At 55.0% G+C, this 25,582-nt stretch overlaps 5 protein-coding genes across 5 annotated transcripts; 3 read left to right on the top strand and 2 right to left on the bottom strand.

Moving 5' to 3' along the window:
* Nucleotides 1-381: 381 nt before the first annotated feature.
* CLUP02_03120 (uncharacterized protein) lies at nucleotides 382-4,816 on the bottom strand (the record flags this gene model as incomplete). Its single annotated transcript, XM_049282147.1, has 19 exons — nucleotides 382-552; nucleotides 620-774; nucleotides 906-1,003; nucleotides 1,063-1,141; nucleotides 1,209-1,274; nucleotides 1,344-1,888; nucleotides 1,942-1,984; nucleotides 2,040-2,129; nucleotides 2,178-2,431; nucleotides 2,485-2,728; nucleotides 2,812-2,939; nucleotides 3,005-3,066; nucleotides 3,177-3,320; nucleotides 3,387-3,568; nucleotides 3,638-3,752; nucleotides 3,828-3,892; nucleotides 3,957-4,361; nucleotides 4,423-4,473; nucleotides 4,528-4,816. The coding sequence occupies 19 exons, from the start codon at nucleotides 4,814-4,816 to the stop codon at nucleotides 382-384; spliced, it is 3,186 nt and encodes a 1,061-aa protein (XP_049139290.1).
* Nucleotides 4,817-4,885: 69 nt separating this feature from the next.
* CLUP02_03119 (uncharacterized protein) lies at nucleotides 4,886-7,429 on the top strand (the record flags this gene model as incomplete). Its single annotated transcript, XM_049282146.1, has 11 exons — nucleotides 4,886-4,895; nucleotides 4,953-4,995; nucleotides 5,173-5,417; nucleotides 5,475-5,517; nucleotides 5,592-5,688; nucleotides 5,770-5,891; nucleotides 6,035-6,169; nucleotides 6,210-6,467; nucleotides 6,550-6,610; nucleotides 6,671-6,883; nucleotides 6,983-7,429. 11 exons carry the CDS (start codon nucleotides 4,886-4,888, stop codon nucleotides 7,427-7,429), a joined length of 1,674 nt encoding a protein of 557 aa, XP_049139289.1.
* Nucleotides 7,430-7,471: 42 nt separating this feature from the next.
* On the top strand, nucleotides 7,472-12,080 carry CLUP02_03118 (uncharacterized protein; the record flags this gene model as incomplete). The annotated part of the gene is made up of 5 exons (XM_049282145.1): nucleotides 7,472-7,716; nucleotides 7,777-11,026; nucleotides 11,064-11,177; nucleotides 11,252-11,387; nucleotides 11,935-12,080. The coding sequence occupies 5 exons, from the start codon at nucleotides 7,472-7,474 to the stop codon at nucleotides 12,078-12,080; spliced, it is 3,891 nt and encodes a 1,296-aa protein (XP_049139288.1).
* Nucleotides 12,081-12,228: 148 nt separating this feature from the next.
* On the bottom strand, nucleotides 12,229-21,040 carry CLUP02_03117 (uncharacterized protein; the record flags this gene model as incomplete). The annotated part of the gene is made up of 26 exons (XM_049282144.1): nucleotides 12,229-12,290; nucleotides 12,629-12,732; nucleotides 12,803-12,888; nucleotides 12,952-13,024; nucleotides 13,110-13,150; nucleotides 13,245-13,643; nucleotides 13,699-13,882; nucleotides 13,937-14,380; nucleotides 14,475-14,778; nucleotides 14,846-15,059; nucleotides 15,092-15,188; nucleotides 15,253-15,325; nucleotides 15,415-17,491; nucleotides 17,597-17,651; nucleotides 17,730-17,909; nucleotides 18,184-18,294; nucleotides 18,337-18,431; nucleotides 18,507-18,768; nucleotides 18,839-18,888; nucleotides 18,949-18,982; nucleotides 19,036-19,255; nucleotides 19,312-20,103; nucleotides 20,192-20,380; nucleotides 20,421-20,629; nucleotides 20,679-20,894; nucleotides 20,970-21,040. 26 exons carry the CDS (start codon nucleotides 21,038-21,040, stop codon nucleotides 12,229-12,231), a joined length of 6,642 nt encoding a protein of 2,213 aa, XP_049139287.1.
* A 1,332-nt stretch (nucleotides 21,041-22,372) lies between these two features.
* CLUP02_03116 (snf5/smarcb1/ini1) lies at nucleotides 22,373-24,627 on the top strand (the record flags this gene model as incomplete). Its single annotated transcript, XM_049282143.1, has 2 exons — nucleotides 22,373-24,247; nucleotides 24,349-24,627. The coding sequence occupies 2 exons, from the start codon at nucleotides 22,373-22,375 to the stop codon at nucleotides 24,625-24,627; spliced, it is 2,154 nt and encodes a 717-aa protein (XP_049139286.1).
* Between the last annotated feature and the right edge of the window lie 955 nt (nucleotides 24,628-25,582).

Genomic DNA, 25,582 nt, shown 5'->3' with positions numbered 1-25,582 from the left:
CTACACCGAGCTCGAGATTCGCAGTCCCCGGCATGAGAGCACCGATCTAAGCACCGAGATATATAGCCTACCGAGGTGAGCATCTTTTTGATCTTCATCTATTCAACCCGAAAGAGCGCATTCGACGTGCGTCAAGATATTTGGTTGAATAGTACCCAAGGCTGAGTTATAGTGCCGCGAAACCCAATGGATTATAATCGAAACGAACATGTCTGGGAAGCAAACACAGCAATGTCCTAGAGACTCAATCTCAACCAAAGTTGGAAGGTGCTTGTGATGGTACGCACTCACCACAGGAGGTTGACGCCATATGAGATGTGACCTTCTGGTAAAGACACGCAACGGCAAGAGGATATAATTCTGGCAACAAATTTAGCACATTCACAAAAGAATTTGTGCAATGGCGAGAATGATCTGGGAACCGCGCATATGAGACAAGCAAGTCTTGGCTTTCTCTGGCGAAGGTAGTAGAGGGGCTTCATCGTGAATTATCCCCATCGAGATATACATTCTGCACCACTGAGATTGTGGCATACTAGCTGATAAGTTGACCTGCGTCCTCAAGAGAATGCCATGGGAGTATCTGATATTCTAGATCGTGGAAACAAATCCTGTTTACCATTAGATTGGCATACCACCTACCTGACTGACGAATGACGTCGGAGCTACCTGAATGGCCGCCGAGGCAATGTGAGCCGAGCGTCGAGTAGCAGCGCCCGGCATGCCAAGCGGTCACGATATCTAGGTGTTTGTTCTGCCCGATGCCCATCACACCTCACATGCAGCGTCCGTGACAGACGCATGCCCGGGGAGCCCCGTGGCTATTTCCAGCGGGTGTCGGGGACGGCTCACTCGATGCCAAGCAGACCTACCAAGGTTATAATAACGCCCACGTAGCTATCCACGCCAGGTAGCTATTGGCGCCATATAGCTATTCAGAGCGCCAACGTCGTTTCGACAATCTGGGCATACCGGTATTTTGGAAATGATCCAAGTCTCTGGGCTGGTCGATATATCACCCTATCTCGGGGTAGTGTTTCAACCCCCCTTCATTGCATCAACTTGGATTTGTTCTGCTGATCAGCGAGCGCATGCCCCTCTTCCTGCTCCAAGAACTCGCATGGTCGCATGGAAAACACGCCTTGTTTGGTTTAGTTTTCTCATGGCTGGGATGGAGAACGGTTCTGCCCAGTCGACGCCATGCCTACGCGGGTACGACAGTTTTGTGGCCTTGAATTTTTTGACGACTGGAGCTTTTCGCGAGATCTGCGAAACTAGTCGCGGGGGAGGGATGATGGATGAGGTCGGGGCCAAGATAAGATGCTATTTTTACCCGAGAGAACCCCGGTGATCGCCCTGGTCGGAGAAGGGGGGACCCACGATGGGGAAGTTTAGCCTCCGTTTTGCCCCCTCTCTGAGCCTCACGAAAGCAAGCCTGGGGTCAGGAATTGACTGTGGCGGGCACCCTCCCCGAACCTGGGACCGCGGTGCATGAGTTGATAGATTGCTTAGCCAAGTACCGAAGCCACCGCGCCTTTCTGTCTCGTTGCACAGCGGGCCAGGACGAGCTTGGAGCCGAGACTGGTCCTCGTGGTTGTGAAGAGAAAGAGGGCCGCATCGGCGGTGCGGGCAACGAGCTGCGAGTGATGGCCGACCGATCATGCCGTAGGCGGTAATGCATTGAGGCTGCGCGGCGGAACGCGTCACTCGCACAACGGACGTGGCGGAAGAGGGCTCTGGCGCCAGTTTCGGCGGAGGCCGCGGAGTAAGTTGAGGCTGGAAACTTGGAAAGGTCCGTGTCGTGTTGCACATGTATAGGTCAAGTAGGTAGGGCACTTTCATCCTGAATCTGGGACGAAAGCGAGGGAGGGACGATGTCCGATGTTCGCTGAGTAGAGACCACAGAGCGTACATGAACGAGGAGAAGGGCCTCCTTGTCACTCAAACCAAAGGCGGAAAGCCTCGACATAGAATTGGGTGGGGTCTAGGACGGAAAAGTGCTAGTAAAACGGGCTGGTGCAGACGGAGGACGGGCACACTCTCATCGGCCAGATTCAAGGGGCAGCGGCTGGTGTGTGTAAGGTAGGTAGGTATTCGTATCTTGGTTGATGACCGATCCAAGTCAAGAGCTGCGATGGCAGGTGTCTCTCGTCAAATCAAGAGGTCTGGCCGTGAACGGGACGGCAGGACGGAAGCTTGGCCAATGGACCCCAAAGGATTTGTCTTGGGATGGAAGACAAGCCATCGTTCAACCCTTGAACGTTTGATAACGGTTGATTCAGTGTGTAGTAGCGCAGCATGCGCAGATTGAGCGTTTTTCTTTTTTCCGACACGAGACCTTGCCAGCATCCAAGTTGTGCCTTTGGAGTGTCTTTTCCCAAAGCAGAGGATCAGCTCGTCCCCGGGCCTAATCGGGCGAGCATGCGGGCGGCTGTCGGCTCAGGAGCCAGGGACGATACCTGGCCATATTAGGACACTGCACACCAGCTCTGTTGGGGGTCTGTAGTCGTAAGGATAGAGGCTATCCAAGTGCCCACGACATTCGTCCGTAGTCGTGTAGATAGCCACCATTCGAACATCCAACAGCACTGCCCGTAGCCCACAGCGAAATACGAGGGAATGCATTGGAAGGGGGTTGCGTTGTAGCGGGAGCCGTTGGCGGCAGATCGTGGCGTGGGGCGTGTGCATGGTCGTCTGTAGGTAGCGAGCGTTGCAAGGGTAAGCAAGACTAAAGCCATGTTTCAGAATTTTTAGCAGATCCTCTGACAAGCGTGGTCCGAGGTTGTCATTGGAGGAGGATCAGGGGGCGACGAGCTGGAGCATAAATGACCAGCATCTCCATCACGCCTTTGCAGTGTTGCACCTGGCGGCCCTTGGTGAAGCTGGGCCTTGGCCTGTCGATGTCAATGGCCCCGTTGGGTAGCACGTCGCAAGCTTTGCTGTCTGTCTGTTGGTGGCCACCTCCCCCCTTTTATTTTGCAAGTGAAAGTATCTTTTGCTGCACCGATGATTCGACAAAGTACCGCGGGCAAGGTTCGAGTCAGGTAGCGACGTGGTGTTGTAATGCTGAACGCAGAGTGTGCGTCAACTTGACTTGATGCTCAAGAATTATCAAGCGATGTTGGAAGCCGAGGCATGGGAAAATAGCCGTTTTGTTCCTTATCATATTCGCGGACGACCATGGACTTGAATTGGAGGTATCCAAAGCTGTGGTTCGCCATGGCGGAGGGCAACCCCTGAACGAGCCTGAGAGGACACACAGCCGCTTGGACTGGCTTGATGGACGGCGTGCCTTGAACACCAGCCGGGGGTATTGGTGGCTTGTGTCAATTTAACCGTGACAGCAAGTCAGGCAGTCTGTCATTATTGCACAGGCAATTGCCAACCATAGTCAAAGTCTTGCTTGACAATGTTGGGCGGTGGCGTTCAAAGTTGAGCGAAGTTGATTGAGTTTCGTCATGGTAATTCAGCGATAAAGTGCTCACTCCTTGAGTGACAGTATCAAGATGCGAATTCGGTATTGACACAGCCTGCGACCAGAGCGCGGGCAATTGTGTTACCACGGGGTCTCACTGTCCCCGTCACTCTTGGTCTTGAAGGCTTCTTGAAGCCGCAGTTCCCGAAAGAGTCGACGGACTGACACGGCCGCCTAGACACCAAGATGTCGCGGCTATATGACATGGGCTCGCCTGGAGCGGGCAACTAGTTTGGTGGCCGGCAAGGTTCTGCAGTGTGTACTGCAACTCTGAGCTCTCAAGGCAACATCAGGAGCTGGACATGTTCCTCCGAGGGAACAGTGTAGCGTGAGCGTAGTGTAGTGGCTTGACCGTGCAGTGCGGGTGGTTTGCGATTGTGAATCGGATCGAGACTGTCAAGTCAGTTGGACCCCCAACTGCAGTTGACGACAGGCCATATCCCTATACTCAAATCAGTGGGGAGCCAGTCGGCTGCTCAACTTGGGTGGAAGATGAGGCGAAGTTGTGTGCGTGCTGGATGTGGATTTTTGTGCCAGCATGTAGTATGCAATTTAGAAGGGCCAGTATCCCAGCGGGCAAGGAGGGATGTCACATCTAATGACAGTCTGAAGGCTTTACTTGACGGTGGCCCCATCGCTTTGGATAAGGGGTGCGGTCGGGGAGATGGAATGGGCGTATTGTTGATGGAGGGAGTGTCGATGGAAGTTCCTGGCAGAGAGGTTGGTTCCATGGGTAGTATCGCATCGCCGCCGGCATCTCTTGCAGCTGAAATGCTCAATCCAGCTCGGAAGGGACGACAATAGTAGGCCAAATAAGAGCCGGGGTTCTCTTGTCTCCTGGCCGTAAGGCTGCCGGGCACGGCGTTGACGAGGAGCCCCAATCTGTCTAGGCTTCGTACGACGCTTCAAACGTAGGGGAAGGTGTTCCTTAGGTAGACAATGCCAACGATATTGTGCGAAGAGTGTAGGCGTGTCCACGTAACCACCCGAGGAGCAGACTGGGTGTGGTGGTGTAATAGGATTCCTGCACGAATCTATCCAGAATAAGGTACTCCGTACAGTGAGGTGAGGTAGTTGTACGTGGTTATGGACTATTTGAGACGTTGTTGCGCTGTTTAGATTTGCCCAAAGTCGTCTAGCGGCATCGTCGGAGTGCAAGCTCTCGGCATTCGACTTGCAACCTGGCACTTTTGTCTCGAAGCAGAGGGTACGGGCCTGACGGGGACGGCGGACGCGGCGCACGCACCATTGTCCCCGTCTCTTGAGTCTTGACTCTTGGGTCAGAGTGTTTGGTCTTGCCTGTCGGTGTATGAAAATTGGACGGTGCTTGCCGCCTTCCATTCCACGTCGAACATTCCATGGGCAACGGGGGGATGGCAAGGTGCAAAGTTGGAAAAATATGGAGAGAAAATGTTGATAGGTGAGGGAAGGTCTCCACTATAGACCGCTACGAGTGTCAAATCGTTGTCCCGCTCAGCCGTTGTCCCTCGTCCCTTCCTCCCTGAGAAGGTCATGTACCGGTCTCCACTTTAGCCTAGGAGTAAGGAACATGGAAAGGGAAGGGGAGGAGGGGCGAGCCTGGGGAGAAGAGGGGAAGGCACGAGGTGCCTTGGAAAGTGAAAAAAAAAGGGACGGAGTAGACGAATAGCGAGATCTGATGCCTTCCCCAGAGGAAGTTGATTGACTGTCACAGTCAGCTACCAGTTCGTACTCTTTGGGTTGTTTATCGAAAGAGCAAAAATGATATACCAACTAGCGACAACTAGACTGGAAGTCTGTAAAGCCTTGGACGCTCTCCCTTACCTTAGTGCCTTGAGCTTCGGGTCAGGCATTGACAAGGCTGGGGCTCTTTCACCCCTAAAAGACTACACTAAGGCCGATCGGCTGCCGTTTCACACTGACCTCAACCCTCCGCTTGGCCCCGTTATGGGCGCTGCATCGTGTCAGCCAGTCCCTTGTTTTGCTCTGAGCTGTCTGCCTTGGTCTAAACTGCCCTAAGTTTGGAGACAGAGACAGAAGGTGACGACTGGCGGACGGGAGATGTGAGGGTCCAGGGAAATCTGAGAAGGTATGGAGTACGGAGTACTGACGTGTGACTGTGGTCCTCTCCGTGAAGCCATGTACCTTTCCCCACTCGGAAACCTGATGCTGACCACCAATCCCCTGAACCTCAGTCTACCTTACCTTACCTTACTCCGTACCTCCTACTGCCCGTGGATCCAAGGTATTCACTCACATCCATTACCTGCTCCGTACATACGGCATGGCATGCGTGTGGTGCTAGTAATGTGTAGAGTGACGATGGCGGCGACGGTGGCCCTGCCAGGCGCTGGTCTACATCAGGCACGCCGTACCTTGCCTCGCTGCTTCGCCTTGCTGGCCCATCTACCTCATACTCTATGTTGGCTGATGTTATGTAGCCTCTTTATGCCTGAGGTCAGAGGTCTGAAGTCGGGTCGACGATAGAGCTGTGGCATCTGGTATTGTTCAGTGGAGAGGATGGGGAGGTAGGTATGATGTATCTAAGGTCGGGTCTGGTCATTTGTGTAACTGTCCAAGGTACGGAGTACATCTCATCTTTCAGAAGTACCGCGAGTCACTTCTCTGTAAGAGAAAGAAGAGGCCTTGGTCCAAGTACCTCCGCCTCAGAGGCAAGCAGCCAGAGGTACCTCACCTTCCTCCCCCTGCCTCGCCGTCCCTCCTTACCCCCTAACAAAGTGTCCTTACTGGCCAGTCGTCTAAACTCCCGTCTCCTGTCCTGCATCTGCTCTCTGCACTTGCTTGCTTGCGTTGCTTTGCTTGTACCGGAACACACCAAAACACTCCAGACCAAAGGTCAACCGCCAAAGGGTCCCTTTCACCATCAAGCCTCTCAACTCACATATCCTCTTACTCCTCCGCTCGTGTCTCTTTTTTTCCCCCTCTCCCACTCCCACACTCCCCATCTTCAACCACACCCCCAAACCCCCTATCCCTTTCTCCAGGCCTCATCGTCCCTATACTAATGAAGCCTGTATATTGAGACCGTTTACTTTTGTTTCTTTCCTCTCTCTTTTTACGTCTTGCTCAAAAAGATCATCTGGAGGAAAGGACAACGAGCTGGTTTTCGCCCACCACACAATTCCATCGTCCAAGGTTGCTTGTTGGGACTCTCGACGTCTAGACACACTGGGAACCTGTGGAATCTGATCCGAGAGACTGGCCAGACCAAAAGGACGCAACGCTACGCATCCGCATCCGCATCGCGCATCGCAGCAGCAGCAGCACCACCAGCAATCGGCGGCACCAAGCATCCACATTGACCCAAGCCCACCGCTAAAAGCTACGCGACCACAAAACGGCTACCCGAGTGCCTGGCAAGAGAAATCTTTCCATCACCCCCAGCGCCCGATTTTCGTCCACGTCCACGTCCACGTCTAAAGCCCACTTGTCCCCCCCGACATTCCTTGACCTCACTCCCCCCGACCGACGTCGAACTCTCCTTTTATTTTCTCGAGCACCCAGCAGCCCTTTTGCAACCGACCGACTGGCTGGCCTGGCGTACCTTGTAATACCTGGAAACACGCACAAACACGACCTTTCAACTCTTTCAACCCTTCGACGAACATTCCTTACCGCACAAAGGCCCCAACGACCACACCATTCTTCTTTCGCGCGCCTCTGCTCTGCTCTGCTCTACGCCTACCATTGTTGCTCTGCCCACCGAAATTGGACAGCCCGACAGCAGCAGCTCCGGACCCTCCGCTCAATACTCGCCCGGAAGAGACGCTGGGAACTGACGCAGCACCGTGCCGTCACCCTCCCTCGAAACCCCCGACTGTGGAATACGAGACGTTACGGTCTCGAAGCTGTCCACAATTCATTGGGTCCATTTCTCCCCCGCGCCTGTCAACCGTCGACCGGGAGAGCATTGCTCAATTCGTCAACGACAGCAACCCGCTGGGAAAATTCTAGTGTCACAAAATTTCTGATGAGCTTTGGCCTAGATAATTGATAATGTCAACTAGATCTGATCACCTGGCCATTGGTTACCCGCCCCAATCTGCCACACAGAATCGGTCCACCTCACCAACCGCCAACAACACATCCCCCATTGACCCGACCGCTGGTTCATCTGTCAGATCACCATTCGGCCTGCCAGGCGGTTTGAATCACTCTAGCAAGATGGCTAGCGCCTCGCGATCAGGGGCTGGCTCTCCATCGCACGAGATGCCCGGCTCCAGCAGGCTATACTCCAAGAGGTTCGTTCGCTCTGCCACCCTGCGAGTGACCATCCGTTTTTGCTGACCAAAATTCGACAGGGCCCGCGAAATTCAAGCTCAAGAAGGCGTCCCCGGATTGCCGGTAAATCCTTGGGGCGGTCCGCCGACCAGCGGCAACTCTACGCCCCTCCGCGAGAACATCCCCGAGTCGCCAACCGATGGCTTTCCTGACTTTGCCCAATTGCCCACCCCCGAATCTATGCCTCAGGCGAGACGTGCCCGTGCTGGAACCGTGCCATCGCGGTTCTCGCCCGGCGGTGTAGGCAATGGCTTGCTCAACCTCCCGGCTATGGCTCCCAAATCATCCCGGCCAACTCCGTCCCACAGCCCGTTCAAATCTCCGTCTCCCGGTCTCGAACCGGTTGACACGGCTTCCAACAACTCTGCGCTGCTCTCACGCCTCCGCGCAGGCTCGATGCCTCAGCGGAGCCCTTTCGCGCAGATCCCCGGCACCAGCTCTCCCTTTGGGCCGTCCATTTTCAGCAGTTGGAACCCTACCGGAACGGGTCGCGATAGGGGTATGACTCTTGCGAGCATTGCGAGCATCGGCTCGACCAATGGGCCGAGCTCGCCCACGCAATCTCAGATTTCCAGAGAGGGGGGTGGAGAAAGCGATGTCCATATGAGGACGCTGGACTACTTGGGACTTGCTGAGACGCCGCAGCCTCCCCGCGCCCAGTTGGCAACACCGTACATTCCGAGCTTCAACGATTTTACTAAGGCTAATCGTTTCCGCTCGTACTCGGTCAACAACAAGGACAAGTACGCAGACGAGGAGGACGATGAGTTCGAGGACATGACTCTTGAGAGCCAGTACGTCGCCCACCTCCAGGATCAGCTCGCAGCTACGAACGCTGCGATCCACAACCACAATCTGGCTGTCCAGGCGTTTGCCAACCAAGCTACGCGTCCTCGTGCCCGAACAGCCGGCGTCCTCGATACTCCTGGCTCTCGCCTCATGCGAACCTACATGTCCGGTAGTGGCATGGGCAACGCCGTCCCTCCTGCGGAGATCCGTCTGCCGGATGAAAAGGAGTTTGACGACCTCCCGCAAGCTGTGGCTGCTATGAACCTGGGAAGGTCGAGCAGCCGCAATGCGGGATTGCTCAATGCCGAGGACCAGGGTCTTGAGGGTCCTACCAGCGCCCTTTGGCTCGGCAGCATTCCGACTTCCACTACTACATCGACTTTGACTGAGATGTTTAAGGCATACGGTCACATTCTGTCTGCTCGTGTTCTCACGCACAAGAACTGCGGTTTTGTGAACTTCGAGCGGATGGAGAGCGCCATCACTGCGAAAGCCAGCATGAACGGAAAAGAAATCTTCCCTGGAGCAGGACCCATTCGCATCAACTTTGCCAAGCCGCCTTCTGCCTCGAACACGCCCGGCCACGATGGCGTTTTCCCCTCGCCCAGCCCCGACCCGTTCGCGAAGAACCAGGACAATGCGCAGAATGCGGCCCCCGGTACCGCTGGCGAGAGCGCAAATGCATCGGCCCAGTCAGCCAATGCTGCTCCCGTTGTGCCTCCTCTGTCAGAAATGACGAGTGACATCATGCGCATCGTTAAGCAGTTCCAGGCCACCGAAGAGGATGCTGCCAAGATCTCCCGCAGTCTTCAATCATCAATCCAGTTCACCAACTTCATCGACGAGATTCCCCCCATCCGGGAACCGGCCCACACCCGCGTCCACGATGCCCCGAGACTCAGAGATATCAGAAAGAGAATCGACAACCAGAGCCTCTCCCAGGCCGAGATCGAGACGACCGCTCTTGACATGCTGCCAGAGATTGCCGAGCTAGCGTCCGACTACCTTGGCAATACTGTTGTACAGAAGCTCTTTGAGCACTGCTCCGATGACCTTCGGGACGCCATGTTGGCCGAGATCGCTCCTCACATGGCGGAGATTGGCGTACACAAGAACGGCACATGGGCTGCCCAGAAGATTATCGACGTTTGCAAGACCCCGCACCAGATGAATTTGATTGTCGAGCACCTCAGACCCTACACCATCCCTCTGTTCCTGGACCAGTACGGCAACTACGTTCTTCAAGGCTGCCTCAAGTTCGGTGCTCCCTTCAATGACTTCATCTTCGAAACCATGCTCAGCCGCATGTGGGAGGTTTCTCAGGGCCGCTACGGTGCCCGAGCTATGCGCGCCTGCTTGGAGAGCCATCACTCCACCAAGGAGCAGCAGCGGATGCTGGCTGCCGCGATCGCTTTGCACAGCGTCCAGCTCGCCACCAACGCCAACGGTGCCCTCTTGTTGACCTGGTTCTTGGATACCTGCACCTTCCCTCAGCGCAGGACTGTTTTGTCCCCCCAGCTTGTGCCCTGCCTCGTCCACTTGTGCACTCACAAGGTTGCCTACCTCACCGTGCTCAAGGTTATTAACCAAAAGGCCGAGCCCGAGGCGCGAGACACCATCTTGAAGGCTTTGTTCTTCACCCCCAACGACCAAATTCTCGAGGCGATCCTGAGTGACCATGCCTGCGGCGCCACCTTGATCTTCAAGGTTCTCACCACGCCGTTCTTTGACGAGAGCATTCGCAGCCAGGTGGTTGAGAACGTCAAGAACGTGTTGGTCCGCATCAAGGCCCAGCCCGGCCAAGGTTACAAGCGTTTGATGGACGAGGTTGGCCTGTCGACTCGCAACAGTGGCGGTGGCCGCGATCACGGCCATGGCAACTCTGGCAATAACAGCAACAACAATGAGCAGCGGCAGCGACCGGCCTCCCGCCAGGCCAACATGAACAACCACCAGCAGCAGCAGGCTGCTCACATGAGCAAGCAGCAGTACTATAACTCGTTGAACCAGCCCGTCAACCCTTCCAACTATGAGTTGGGATTCGGCGGCCAACGCAGTGAGCCTGCCGACGCGAGCATGGCCCCCTTCCCTCCCTATGGTGTTCAAAACCCCATGTACAACCAGTCCAACTCTCCCATGCCGACGCCTGCGAATCTGCAGCAGCTCCAGTACCAACAGAGCATGCTCAACCGTGCGACGCCCCCCATCAACAACTTCTTCCCGCCGATGCAGGCAGGCTTTGGAGGGTATAGCAGCCCAAGCCCGTCCATTGACCAGTACCGCAGCCAGAACCTGGCCAACGGAAGCCCCATTCAGCCGCCGACTCAGCTTCCTCAGATGCCTCCCGGTCAGGCACCGTACGCACCTCCTGGATTTGGTATGAACATGGGCATGTCGGGATATGGTGGCTATGGCAATATGGGCGGTATGCAGAACATGGCGTACATGCAGCAGGAGCAAGTCAACGGAAGACGTGGCCGAGTAAGCGATCCCCCATTCGCAACCCCTCTCCACCAAGCCAGAGCGCGACGTGACTGACGAGTTGAAAAGCGATGATTCACACGCCACTTGTACAGACGAATTGCTGGTCAGAGAGGGTCTGACTGGCTCATGCCGCTCTTTTTTTTGCTTGGTAAGGGATGGCTTGGTATGGGATCGGCACAGGAGTTTGGTTGATCTGGATCGTCATGTAAGAATGTTTGCAAGGGGGTACGCACCGCCCAACGTGTCAGGAAAATGCGCAAGCCACTCCAGATGTGGAGGAGGCCATGTCTTGATGATAGACAGGGCAACAACAACATGAAGCTGCCTCTCCGGAAATGTGGTCGCAGCAACGAAGAGGGTTTTTTATTTTCGTTTCACTCGGGGCTCTAGAAGCCCCCCACTTGCCACTTCACTCTTCCTGTCCTTTCTTTTTTTCCGCTGGGGAAGTTTTTTTACAAGCTTTACTATTGCTACCCTCACTTTGCTTGTGGCGTGGTATATAGAAAAACCGAGAGAGGGTAGCCGGATGTTGTCCTGAAGCCCCACCTTCGCATGGCAGTCAAGACGCAACCCCCTAAAAGATCGCATATGCTGCTTTTTGTTATGAGAGAGCTATGGAGTCGAGAGTGTGTTTCCGCAGTCAAAGCATTCGTGTGTGTATGCCGCGACCTGCCGGGTTCGTTCGCTAGGCAGGCAGTCAGGCAAAAAAAAAAACTCTTGATAGCCACGCAAACTTTTTACCTTGGGCTGCTGGGTGTTTCTTCCTTTTTTTGTAGTGTTTTCTTCTTCATACTAGATAGCATAAGTATAAGGTATTGTTAGTCAAGCATTGTCGTAAAAGCTAGTTGATATTGCCACACGAGATTTCTCGGGTCCTACCGTTTCCCGTGCACGAAGGAGCATAGTGATGTCGACATTAAGTAAGAAGAAGCCTGAAGTCGAAGACATCCGCTGCTCTGTCCATGAGGGAGGGACGCGACGACTGAAAGATACTAGACCAGAGAAGGTCAATATGGCGAATGGATGGGCAGGATTCTGGAGAAAGGCCTAAGACTATAACTAGTAAATGCCATTCATCTATCACAGCTAGGCTTTGTTGGTTTTCCACTGCTCATTGTCTCTTCTACCAACGACAGAGACAATAGACTAGAGCACCACTGTCGGTGTCATCCAATCCAGGCAATGCCTAGGAAACTCTCTCAAAGGAGCGCAAGCCCATGCTCGTAGAGATAGGTGTATCGATTTTCTTCATAAATGACAACTGCAGCATTGGAGGGAACGGCAATGGTAGGGTTATATAGATCATGCGGTGTAGCATTCTATCTACTGGGCCTCGTCAGGCTACCATCCCTTCGTCTCCCGGGGTTTGCCCCATTTTCCCGCTTTCTCCTTCAACCTGGCCTGGACCCAAGGTACTCAAAACCGCCGGCCGGCTTCAGGTCACATCAATCCCATTTCCCAAATTGGATTTCTCGCTCTTGCCTCCCTGGAAGAAAAAAAAAAAGAAGTGCTCTGTTTCCCTTGGTAATCTAGCCAGCCCAGCCCTGCCTGCTGGTCCAAAAGAGAGATATTACGAGAAGAGGTAATGGCCTATGATACAAGATTGAGGCAGGGTGTGAGGGAATTCCAGTAAGGGGAAAAGAAAATTGGAGGGAAAGGTGAATAGGAAAGTGAGGTACAAAAAGCTGGCCTTCACACCATTCCTTGTCCCCAGGTGGCAGCATGGGCAGATAACCAGATGCCCGTCCCCCTCTCGCCTTCAGCACATTCTACGTGCTTCGGCCAATCCAGTTTGCACTCTCCATGGCTACAAAGCCATGAATGACTATGCGAGCTTGCTTTGTCGGGTCGCTCGAAGCCTATGTGGCTTTCTGTCGTACCTGTCTCGGTACGCTTCGAATCTATGGCCGGTCTTCCTTCACCGGTCTTTCTTTGCGCTTGCTCGCTGCTTCGTTTTGAGCCCTCCCAAACTCCAGATCCGTGTGGGGGTCGTGTCTTGGGGAATCAAATAAGAAAAGAGTAGAAAATGGGCTATATCCGCAATTGGCTGTGTTGGCTGCTGATTCCCTAGTTCTGGGACGAGGCGAACCATCCACTTCCAATTAGCGTCTCAACACCACCCTTGTGTGTTGTGTTTGGTAAGATAAGAATAATCAGTTAAACATATAGTCGAATCGCTGTTAAAGCTAGCCTAGTCGATATCCATGTCGGGCACATCATCTTCGTTCGCGTCGTTGGGGACCTCCTGCGAAGACTTCTCGCCCAGGCTGTTGATCGGCTCCGGGTTATCTTGGGTCGTAGTCGCTGGCGTAGGTAGGTCGGCAGGGGGCTCCACGGACTCATTTTTTATCGAGGCTGCGTCGTCTCCGGTGCTGACAGTGCCGTTGGTATGGTCACAGTCGATCGCCGTTTGATCGGCCTCGATGCCCATACCAGAAACACCGCTGTCTCTTTGGTCGTCTCCAAGCAAGCCTTTGATGCGACCAGTCATGGCTTCCATCTGAGCTAGCATTGCGCGGAGACTCTGCTTATCGGTAACATTTAGATCTCCGCTGGCAAAGTTATTGACACTGCCACGAGCCATGAGCGAGAGCATAGCTGGCTCGGCGTTTGTCTGTATACATGTGTCAGTCACTACTGTTTGCAATTCCAAACAGTTCTTGACTTACTAGCAATGCCTCTGTGAGCTCGTCAAGCTTGGTAGTGGGTTGAGTGGAGGCCAATTCGACCAAGTTCAGCACTGCTTGCTGCTCAACACGTGAACGAGCACTCATGGGCTCGCTGACTGGCGGCGCCTGGACGGTGTTTGAAGCCGTCGAGCCTTTGATGTGACCAGCGCCATCCTTCCGAAGCCTGCAGATCTGTTAGAATTGGAAAACAACCAAATAAGGATCCAAGGGAACTGACTGAGAAATGAAATCGAGGACAACGCCCTTGGAAGACAGCTTGTAGACGCGACCGAAGGTCTTGACATCGCTCCAACCCGAATTTTCATCCTCGGATTCTTCATCATCAATCTCAATGAAGCCATTGTTTTTCATGCCGCGGCTGAAGGCAGGAACGATGACCGGGGCGCCTTTGATCTTCCGGAAGCGGTGAGCTGGGGCAAGCTCCTCTGGCAATGTAGCTAACAGGTCGTCTGCATGCGCAGGGCAACGCCATGTTCGCACCACAGGCGGGATTGCCAGCGGGGGATCGAGGCAATCCAGATGCCAGTGAAGCCCGCAGAGGCTGCAGGGAATGATGGCTCGATTGTCGGCGGTCGGGTGTTGGCAATTGTGGCATAGCACAGCAGATCCGTCAGTTTCTCGAACCTTGAAGAAGTCTGGAGCTTCCTCATAGCCCTTCTTCCTGTAGTGATTGTCAGTCGAAGCGTTCCCCAAGGACAGGCGAGATGGGATGTTTCGAACACAGCGAGATAGTGAGAACAGAGATTGTAGCTTACTTTGGCTTAGCGGGCACTACCACATCCTCGTACTCGCCTTCAGGGCCGACCTTGACGCCCTCGAAATACACACGCACGCCTTGCGGCAGCTTGTAGGCTCGAGGATTAGTTTTCTCCAGAGTGTTCATCAAACCGCCAAAGGGACCCTTGTGTTCGGGCACCCTGGTGGGGTATCTGCTGCTGAAACAGACGTTGCAAAACCATTCCTCGGGGAGAGTGTCGCCCAGCCCCAGGTCGACACACTCGAAATGGAATGACCTGGAGCAGTTCTCGCAGCAGACCAGCTCTCCAACGCCACTGCATGCTGAGCAGTAGTCGTCGTTCTCATCCTGATGAGATGTGTCAGCAATGTGGTCGTTGAGGCAATTTACGGGAAATGAGTAGGAGTGTGGGTGCAGGCTGGCCGGGAAAAATGGGAGGTCGGGACTGGCCGCTAAACTCAGTATCCCTCGGGATGTGCGCCTTGGCCCCCGAAAACCATGCCCTCACCATTCGCCGACCCTCGCCCGGCCCCATCATCTCCTCGCTCCCCGTACGCAACAGTAAGGGTGCGGCATCGATGAAAATGACCGCAGCTCCGTGCTGCTGAAGGATTCGGTATTGAACTGGCAGCTTACCTGGTTGATTGGGCCACCGCCGTTGGCGGCAACTGCACCGCCCTCACCGCTGGCACGAGGTAGTCCAGCCGCAGTGCCTCCCTTCTTCTTCATGGGTCTGTAAGAATGCGTCAGTCTATGTCCAGCTTGATTTGGCGAACCATGGATGAAATTTGACAGACGGATGATGACAGAGACGAGGATGCTTCGGTGCGACGCTGCCAGGCTCGCGCCACTCATCACTGGCGCCCTCGACTCATCATGTCAAGTCATCCGCTTTGCCACAGCGAGGCCTAAATTCCATGATGCAAAGGGGAAAGAGGCAACTTACGAAGTTTTGATACGCAAGCCAGTCCGTTGCTTCTTCGTAGGGCGCAGGTTCGTCGGTGTCGCAGCCCTAGAGCTCGTGGCGGGCGTCACCTCTCCGAGGATTGACGGCGCAGTCGGCGAGCTCGTATTGTCGATCTCGTCGTGCGTCCTCTTTGCTGATCTCGTCGTTCTCGTGCTCAGGGTCAGATTCACAGGCAGATTCGAGCTCGGCGCTGGTGTTCTTGCCGACTTGCGCAGATTTACTGCTGGCGAAGATGCGGCCATAGATCCAGCCCTGCTTCTCATGTCGGAACCGCGAATATGGCTCTCAGGCTGGGGCGTCTGGCTAACTGTGCTATCGCGTGCATCTCTCCTCCGCAGGGTGGTTGCATCGTCGCTGGGCAGTACGCGAGGAGTCTTGTCCTTGTTGGCGTTCTTCTTGCCATTCGCCTTTGAGGGTGCTGCTGTCGTCGAAAGGTTGGGGAAAATGGGCGAAGAAAGTCGACCAGGCATGTTGCTAGCCCCTGCAGCTTGAGATACGTTTGGGGGGAGGGTGGGTGAGTTTGGGTTGGATGCGTCAGACACGCTCGCCTTAGCAGCAAGGGATCTGCCGCGTCTCTTCATTGGCTGTGGATCGGCTGGCGGTGGTGCGCTGGTCAAGGTGGTCTCGGGGTCGGCCCCAGCAGCCGTGGCAGCCGTCGTGGCACTGTGACGGCGACTGTGGCTATCGCCTTGAACAGCCACGGAAACGGGCGGAGAGCTGGGCGAAGGCGAGTCGGGTGGCAGAGACGGAGATGCAGAGAGCTCTGACAAGGACGAGTCGCTGCTTGCAGAATCTCTTCGGGCACGCTTGCGTGACGGGGTCATGGTCGCGATGGTGGTTTCCGCCGCCAGTAAAGTAGTGTCGTCGTCTTCTTCGTCGTCGACGCTCATGCCCATGGGTGATTCCGGAATCTCCCTGCGCTTCCTAGCCTTTTTTGTCGGGGTAACTTGAGGCATATCGTCGTCTTCGTCGTCCGATTTTGAGAGGTCGAGAGAGAGAAGATTGCTGTAGGGCGCAGGCTTTGGCTTGTGGGGGGTGAAGCGCGAGTTGGTGGAAGGGGGCACAAAAAAGTAGCAAGCCTGATTGTCCTTCTTGCCTTCTCGCTTCTTCTCCTCAATAAGGCGAGAAAATTCGTCGAGGGTGTCTTCGTCGGCTGTTTGGTGGTAAACGTCCTCAAACATGGAGAGGAAGACCAGGTTAGAAGAATTTTCGTCGTAGAGGGTCCGGAGTGCCCACGCAGTGGGATAGCGGTAATGCCGGAGCGCCTCGTCGATTGCGACCTCCACAGCCCTCTCGACGACGTCCTTGTTCTCGGGCGTCGATTCTGAAGGCTGCACGGCGTCGCTCGAGGGAGCCATTTGATGAAGTGAAGCTGATGCACGGCGTCCTACCGATGAGCGCGACACACTCTTGCGTGAGATGGAGGCAGATGCACGACGGCCCTGGCTCTTTCCTGCGGCTGCCTTGGGCGTGTAGTCCTCGTCTTCGTCGTCGTCGTCCAGACCACGTGCGGGAAGAGATTTTCTGGTCGCCTTTTGAGCGTTGGCTGGAGGAGTAGGCAGGCGCGGAGGGGGTGTCGGTGTCGGTGTCTCTGAGCGATTTGCCATGGAAGACGCATCTGCCTCATCAGCTGCTGCCGCCGCTGCCGCCGCCGCCGCCTTTGCAGCAGCAGCGACAGCAGAACTTGCTGAGCTCGACTTGAGGATAATCTTCCTGACGGGATTCGCGACTTCCTGACCCGGCTTTTTGGCCTGTGGTCCCTTTGGCAGCGTGCCCAGGGGCGCCATGTTCTCGGTGACGCCGTATCGCATCAATCCAGCCTCCTCGAAGCTCGGCTTGCTCTGCACCGTAGGCTCCAACCATTTCTGCATGAAGGTCCTCGAGGCCTCGCTTGCTCCATTGCTCTTCTTGACAGGTTCCGATACTCCTCCTCCGTTGGCGTGCTGATGCGGGCTGGAAAAGCGCGACCGCGTGGCTCTCGTACTCGTGGGCATCATGGCAACTGGGCTCTCGAGGGCCCCTGACCTCCTTGCCTTGGACCAGACGGGCAAACGCTCCGAGTCGGACGCCTAGAATCGCGTTAGTTTCGTGTCTCTGGAGGGTAAATTTGGGCATGGTTACTTCTCTCGTCTTTGAAGGCATTCAGCGATATGGTTTGGGCGCGTTCCCTCCACTTGCGACGCGAATGACTTTAGGAAAAGGAGGGATGGGAGAAGAAAGGGTGTGAAGCTGCGGGATGGACCTCGAGGATTTTCGGAGACAACGGACTGGGGGGCTAATGGAGAGCTACAAAGCTACATACCTTACTCCTTCCCTGCCTCGGGTGCCTTTGAGCAGCCACGGGCGTCTACCTTAGGCGGGCACACGGCGGCATTCAAGGCACTCAAGGCGAGTACAGGTGGTGGGCAGGGGGGGCGGGTGCAGGTCACAGCGCTGTTGGGAACCTGTGGTTCAGTGCCACAACATCGGCCAAGCTCACTATTGGCCCTGTGACATGGACATACTTTGCCGCACGTTGGCGTCAGCCATTCAACTTTTTCCAGCCTTCTCCTGTGCCTCTTTACCTTTACCTACCTAAGGCAGACTTTGCCTCTTTCACCTTTGATATGAGGTACCTTACTTACTTACCTTAGATAACGATTGAATCATCCAGGAAAGACAAGGCAGAGAAGTGAGAACGAGGCCTACTTCATGATTCTGAACAGTCGTCTTTACAAGCCAAGATCAAGGGCCTCGGGCTTCTAGGTCCGCTTCCATTTACCTTCCATCACCAGGGGCTGGGCACCCGCCATCTGGGTATCTGGCGGGTCTTCTAAGTTCTGCCGTATCGACGACGACCAGGGCCCCGGCGAGGACGGGAAACCGGAGACCTCTGGAATTGGACAATTTTGTTCCACCCATCCTCGTGGCTCACCTTCTTCCCCCGGCCGACGGCGTCTCCTGGGACCTGGCGTGCTCCGTCTCATCGTCCCATCGAGACATTAATACCCCTGTCGTCTCGCTCTCATTCTGCTCTCTCAGACATCCATATCGTCACGTTGCTATCCCACTCTGTAGTGGTCGGTCAACCAACACTAGACTCACAAGTTGAGTTGCACTCAGGGGAAGAAGGTCAGGCATGCTCAAGGATGCGTAGCGCGTGCAGGTACGGAGTAGATGGATGACTTTCATTGTCTTTGTCGGGCTTGCCGCCAGTTCAGGCTTCCATTCAGTCCAACACCTTCTGTTGGATGAATCAGTGAGCGGCTGTTGAGTCCTAGCTACGCTGCTCGCTGCTTTTTCCTGCTGTGCCTCCTGGTAGGACGACTGAGGTGACGACCCGGGCTGCAGTGGCGGCTGGCTGAAGCTTCAGATGGGCGAGCAAGCAGCTCTCTCCTCGGCATTCCAAAAAGCAGTCGTGCAGCCAGCCAGCCAACTTTTTTGGCGTCGGATAAGCAGAGCGAGCGTTCCTGTTTCCGGCCTCATCCTGGCAATGGCCCTATCCATCGACTGCCCCAAGGAATACAATCACACATTTGACTTTCACGACAAAAATTGTGGGCGTAAAATCGGGCCGCCCCCTTGCTCGTCTCATTGACAGTCATCGCCATTTCCTACACTGAGATCGCTTTACTCCTCATCGCTCTCCTCCTCCTCCTCGCCGCCCGCAGCAGCAGCCTTCTTGGCCGGCTTCTTCTTCTTCTTGTTCTTCTTGCTCTTTCCGGTATTTCTGGACAGGGGCTGCTCAAGGATCTTGAGAATCTCCTCATCCTCAATCTTCTTGTCCGACTTGACCTTCTCAAGGTCAAGAGCGGGCGGCGCACCGAGCTTGGTGATACCGTTCTTGGTGATGGCTATCGACATGTTAGCACTCTGGGCCGCACTTTCTTGTACATGTGAGAAGTCTTACCAATCGTCGACAGGTAGCGGGCGACGGGGGAGTTGTCCTTGTCGCCAACAACCTCGTAGGCGCGGAAGACATTGCCACGCACGCACTCAACGACACCAGACTTGGCATCGCGCTCGTCATCGAGCTGGCGCAAGCTGAAGGGGAAGGTTCCGAACTTCTTCTGGACCTCGGAGAGGATCTTGCGGGAAGTAGGGCGCTTGAGGCCGTAGTTGGTGGTGGTGCGACGGTGCAGAGTAGTTCTTGACTCCAAGGTCTTGACCTTGCCAGCGCCCAAGCTCACGCCCATCTCGACACCCCAGACCTCACCGATCTCGGGAGTGCCATCGCCCTTGGTGCCCTCGGCGGGTGCAAGGACAATCTTCTTCTTGCCCTCGATCTCGTTGCGCTCAAAGAGCCATGAGGTGGTGCTCTCAACCAGGTTGCAGTCGTAGGACTTGACGACCTTCTCGAGCAGGCTGGTGATCTTGGCCTGGGTGGGTGCCTTGGCAGCAGCAGCCTTGGCCTTCTCCTCGTCGGTGCCGGAAGCGAGCAGACCGGGGGGGAGCATCAAGCGGAGGAGGAGCTCATTGGCGTAGTAGTTGGCGAGAACCAGGTCGGCGGTGCGGCCAGTGATCTCACCGGCGACGACGGTGTCGCAGACAATGGAGCCGAAGCCGTCAATCTGAGCACCAAGCTGGATCTTGATGGGCTCGCCCTCCTTGATCTCAGTGGCAGCCTCGGCCTCATCGGTAGTGAGGGGAGTGTAGGGGGTCACGAAGGAAGCCGGGGAGATGGTGGTAGGGTGGGAGAAACCTGCAAGACGCGAAGGAGGTCAGCGATGCTCGGAAATATGGTAGGCAGCATACGACCAGGAGGGAGGGAGAGAGGGAGGGAAACAGACCCTTGTTGACCTTCTTTCCACGGTAGACCTTGGCGAGCTCCTCCTCGATGAGCTTGTCACCCTTCTCGCAGATGGTGACGATCTTCTCGCCAGGCTTGATGAGCTCGGCAACCGCAGCCAAGACCTTCTCAGAGATCTGAGCGGCGGTCTTGTACTTGGTGAGAGTATCGGGGTTGTTGAGGGTGTAGTCTGGGGGATCGTTAGTTTGTTACTAGTTCATGGCGAAGACGCAGCTCGAGTCGTCCTCGAGTCTCGTTGAGCCTCGTCGAGTCCCTTGAGACAAGGGCATCTGCTTTGGATAGCATGGTGTGCGTTTGTGGTGTATTTCGGGTGGTGGCGGGGTAGCTGCGTGGGCTGTTTTGGTATGTGACGCAAATGCAGCACCGGGACCAGCGACAGCAACCGGGACCAGCAAAAACGTGCGAGAAAAGGCAGGCACTGCGCGCAATGCTCTGCAGAGCTTGAAAAAGAACAGGGAAGTACTAACCGATCTCCTCCGACATGATGGCGGTATTTTCTGGGGTAATTGACTAGAAAATGAAAGTGATATCTCAGAGATAGCGATGCACCGGTCCAGAACTCGAAGGACTGAACGTGAGAAGAGATGCAATGCAAAGTTGGTGTGTCGGGCGTAAGTATTTTGACGACAAATACGTCGATTTTCAGGGCGGGGAAAGGAGGGGCTCGTTGCTGTTTGTGGGTGCTCGGGCAGGTCAGGTCAAGCAGGCACGCAGGTGCTCCCTCGATCCTTCCTTCCACCTCTGTGTGCTATGCAAACCCAGTACCATCAAGTACCTTTGGTGGGGAATTTTGTGCATACGTCGCATCGCTTAAAACCGCCTTGCGCATATCCGTAGTGTGCTAGGCTATTGTTCGCGTGTCGCGCCAGCCACGGCCCACGTCTCTCTCTCATTAATACCGTGACACCTTGGCTGAGGTGTTTTTATGCAACCTCGAGTGAAAATATGAAGTAGTCCCGCTTTATGCTTGGCGGGTCGCTTGCTCAAATCTTGTCTTGAGCTGGCTGTACTGTACGGATAGGTGTGAGGCAATGACGATAATTGGCCCATACCTGAGGTGCTTTGAATAAGTTGCCAAGGTACCTGAGTGACTGTCTCAAGCTCAAGATTGTCTCATGGTGAACAACTAGAACCTTGTGCCGAGCTCTGAGCTCTACGGATACCAGCACACCCAAGGACGCATCTACATCTACACGTCTGAAGAGCAAACACGCAACGGGACTGAGAACTCAGGGCAACCTTCCCTTGTGCCTTCCTCCGAGCTTGAAGCTGCTTCCGGCGAAAGCTCGGCCCGTACCGACACGACAGGCACACCAGATGGCATGCCCTCTTTCCTTTTCTGGAGGAGCGAATGGCCTCACGCTGGCTTCTGTCTAGGAACCTAAGGCACGCTGGGCACACACCGCTATATCTAGCGCAAGAAGATGCATTTCCCATCATGAGAATGGCGCTTATCGCGCAACTGGACGTGCCAGATTTTAGGCCCCATCTCCGCCACAATAGTCAACCCGTAAATCATTTGCATCTTCCCAGCTGCTAGGCTTGATTGCAAAATCAAGTCAGAAGAAGTGACTATCTTAGCCCTCACATACACCATCATGTCATCAGCCGCATCCTGCAATACGTCAAAGCCATTGATGGCTACTTGCGGCGGTGCGATTCCAACATGCTGAGGTTCAGGAACGCGGTCACGTCCTGGAGCACGAGTGAGGACGTTAGATGTAGCTCTACGGCTGATTTATGCGGCAAGATACTTTGCTCGCTCGGTACCTGAACTGGGAAATTTTCCAGGTTGCGATTGGCGCTGGCCTGAACTTCCCTGGGCGCCGCATTGGTCAGTCTGTGCTAACAGTACGAAGTCTCCCTGTCATTCAAGACAGACCGTTTCCAGCCAAAACACCAACATGATACATCTGATGCGTTAGCCATATCCGTGCCAGCCTTTCCCGGTACAACACCAACACGCTGCGCAGGAGAGAGAGGCTGCGACAGACGTAGCATAATCCACCTCTCATCCCCAAGTGAACTTTGGAGCCATCGTCAATTGGCATCCGCCACGACACGCGCCCAATACGAACCCAGGCCCGATCGCGCGTCTTCCCTTCGACGTCTCGGCAGTCGCATCGCTGCGGCGATTCGGGACCCTGCACATATCTTCATCATGGCCGCGCCGCCATCCACGTCCACGCCTACTGCGGCTGGCGCGACAGCCTCGTCCTCGGCATCAACCTCCGCGTCCGCTGCCAACGATCACGATGGCACTCCTCGCTCCGCCACTGCCAAGGCTCTCCCCGTACGAGACAAGGACTCCTTCAACAAGTTGCAGGTAGAGCGCTACGTGACGCGCGACTGGCACTACTCTGTCGCGATGAAGGACGCTCAGGAACGGTTCGAGAAGGACATGCAACAGACGAGAGACAAGATTGATGACTACAACCTCATCAAAACCCAACGCCTATATTTTCCTCCGAGCAAACTGTACGGCGAAGGATATCGTGGCTACGGCAACGGCTATACCGACATCGATCCCCGCATGCGAGCGCCCTTTCCTGCCCAAGTCATCTATCCGAGCCAGAAGCCGCGGCCGGGGAAGCGCCAGTCGCATCCGCTCAGGTGGAAAAAGAGAGAGTTGAAGAAGCAGGCGGAGCAACATGAGGAGCTCGTGCCGATACGCATAGACGTTGACTGGGAAAAGATAAAGCTTCGCGACACCTTCACATGGAACCTCCACGACAGGGTTATTCCAGGCGAGCTCTTTGCGCAGCACCTTGTTGAGGATCTGGGCATCCCTCTAGACGCACAGCACAAACCCGTCTTGGATCAGGTCACGTTACAAATGCGCGACCAGCTCAACGACTTCTACCCCCTAGTCTTCTCCGAAGAAGACGCGCTCGACCCGGAGCTGCCATATTCTGCTTATAAGAATGACGAGATGAGGATATTGATCAAGCTCAACGTTACCATTGGCGGCGTGACCTTGGTCGACCAGTTTGAGTGGGATATCAATAATCCACTCAACTCCCCAGAGGAATTTGCCGCCTCAATGACTCGCGACATGTCACTGTCCGGCGAGTTCACCACCGCAATTGCTCACTGCATTCGGGAGCAGTGCCAACTCTTCACTCGGAGTCTGTACAGCGTTGGACATCCCTTCGACGGCAGACCGGTCGAAGACCCCGATCTCATTGCCGCCTTCCTGCCGTCTCCGCTGCCATCCGTATTCAGACCGCAGCAGCAGGCGAAGGAGTATGCGCCGTATCTTTACGAGCTCAGTGATGCCGACTTGGAACGCAATGAGGTCATCTTCTCTCGGGAACAGAGACGGCAGAAGCGATCTATTAACCGACGTGGTGGCCCTCAACTGCCGGACCTCAAGGAACGGCAGCGGACAATCAGGACGCTCCTCGTCTCGTCCGTGCTTCCAGGTGCTGCGCCTAATATGGAAGAGAGCACGTTGTACAAGCGTGTGGCCGGCGCGCCACCCACCACCCGGAAGAGGCCAGGAGCACGCGATGGCGAGGTTTCCGATTCCGACGATAGTGAAGACTCAGGACCGGACTCGCCAGGCGTGTCTCAGCTTGGCGGCACGGCCAGGACGAGAGGTCTTCGGGGCGCCGCGAGTGCTGCTCAGCAACGCATCACGAATCTCGGCCGCTCCGAAACGCCTGAAGCGAGCATCGTCCATCATCACGAGACTCGCAGAAACCTTGGCCGCTCCCTTCCCCATACTCGCGATGAGACTGAAGAGCCTACACAACTTATTGTCACACTGAAGGTTGGCAAGGACAAGCTGAGGAGACTTCTCCAGAACCCAAGAGCGAGGTTCACTCCGAGTGGCTCTCAGACACCGTCAACACCCGCACACACTCGCATACCTAGCGCGGCCGCGGCTGCAGCAACCTCCATGCCTCCGCCGTCTACGCCGGCCTCGAATGGCCAGGCTCTTCCTGCTCAACTTGGCACTCCTCTGCCTCAAGGCCAGATTGGTCGACAACCTGCTCCGCCGCCTGTTGCCGGTCAACCGCCACCACCTGCTGTAAGTCATGGGTATCTTGGACTTCAACTAGGAAAGGGAACTGACATGCTAGATAGCCCCCGCCGCCAGAATGGCTAAAGAACTGTTTGCAGCAACTAAAGCAAACGTACACCTTTGATAACTTTGAGGGCATGATGAAGTACTCAGCCATCAATCCTGACACAGAGATGCCGATATCAGTACCAGCAGGGTCACAGCCTCCCGAAGGCGCCAGATGGATGTTCCTCCCCCGTATCCGTTGTCTTGACTGCCCAGGCAAGCTGTACACACCTGGGCCGGAAATGACGGCAGGCAACTTCGAGGTTCACTTGCGCAATAAGCAACATCGTCAAAAGGTGGATGCTAGAGAAGGCAGAGACACGTCAGCTGGAACGACTTAAGGCGATTACATTCCGGCGTGGAGCCCTGAGTGGCATCTATGCCGAGCAATGTCAAGGCTCGAGCCGAGCTTTCTGGAAGGTGCAGCCATTTCTACCTGGAGTTATTGGCATCGGCACCGAGTCAACAATTTGAGGATGACCCCCTCACGGCATTACACTCGGATAGCAAGCCTGACTGCTGGTCATTATTCCCAGCACCTGGGAGGTCCTCAAAATATAAGGCAACCTTGAACTAAGGACGATGGCGTTGCCAAATTAGCACACTCGGTATTGTACAAGAGACCAGTCCATTTCCATTTCGTCAATGGGTTGTAGAAGAAAAAAGAAGCGATATCATTATCACTAGCGGTGGAATGGATAGATGGGAACAAGGAGAGGTCAGAACGCGTTTCTTGCCGGTTTTACAGATTTAGGAGTTCAGACTTTGCTCGTGAGGCAGGGTCGGAATGGCCGGAGTTCCAATTGGAAGTGTTTTATTAGGATACGACTTGGAAGAGAGAGAAGACGAAGACGAGCTTCAAAGGCAAGGCTATTGTGGGGAGGTGTGACAGCAGTGAAAGAGGTCAGCAATAGTGACCTTGGTACACAACCTTACTGGACAAGGGCTTCAGAGTCTCCTAGTAGTAAGAGTAATACCACAAGAAAGCTTCAAATGTCTACGTTTCCTCGCTTCTCAGTTACGTGTGTATGGATCAAAATCATGGACAGACACCGACACATGGAAGGAGGTTCACCGACGGTGTGGGCCTTGCTCATCCACCTTGATGAGAGTACGTCACAAATCTAGGAGGCTGATCAAACTTTACTATTAAATGACTGGCTTTTTGCTAAGGCTAAATGATGTACGCAAAGGTACGTATTTCCCAGTGGCCTTTAGCCATTGCAACTACCAACAGGTGCCCATAATAGCCCGGATCGTTGGGATACATTCGTCCTCCGAGTGATTTCTTGGGGG

The sequence above is a fragment of the Colletotrichum lupini genome, chromosome 2 (assembly GCF_023278565.1).
Source record: "Colletotrichum lupini chromosome 2, complete sequence".
In the NCBI taxonomy this organism is placed as follows: Eukaryota; Fungi; Ascomycota; class Sordariomycetes; order Glomerellales; family Glomerellaceae; genus Colletotrichum; species Colletotrichum lupini.
This window is presented reverse-complemented; position numbering and strand designations above follow the sequence as displayed.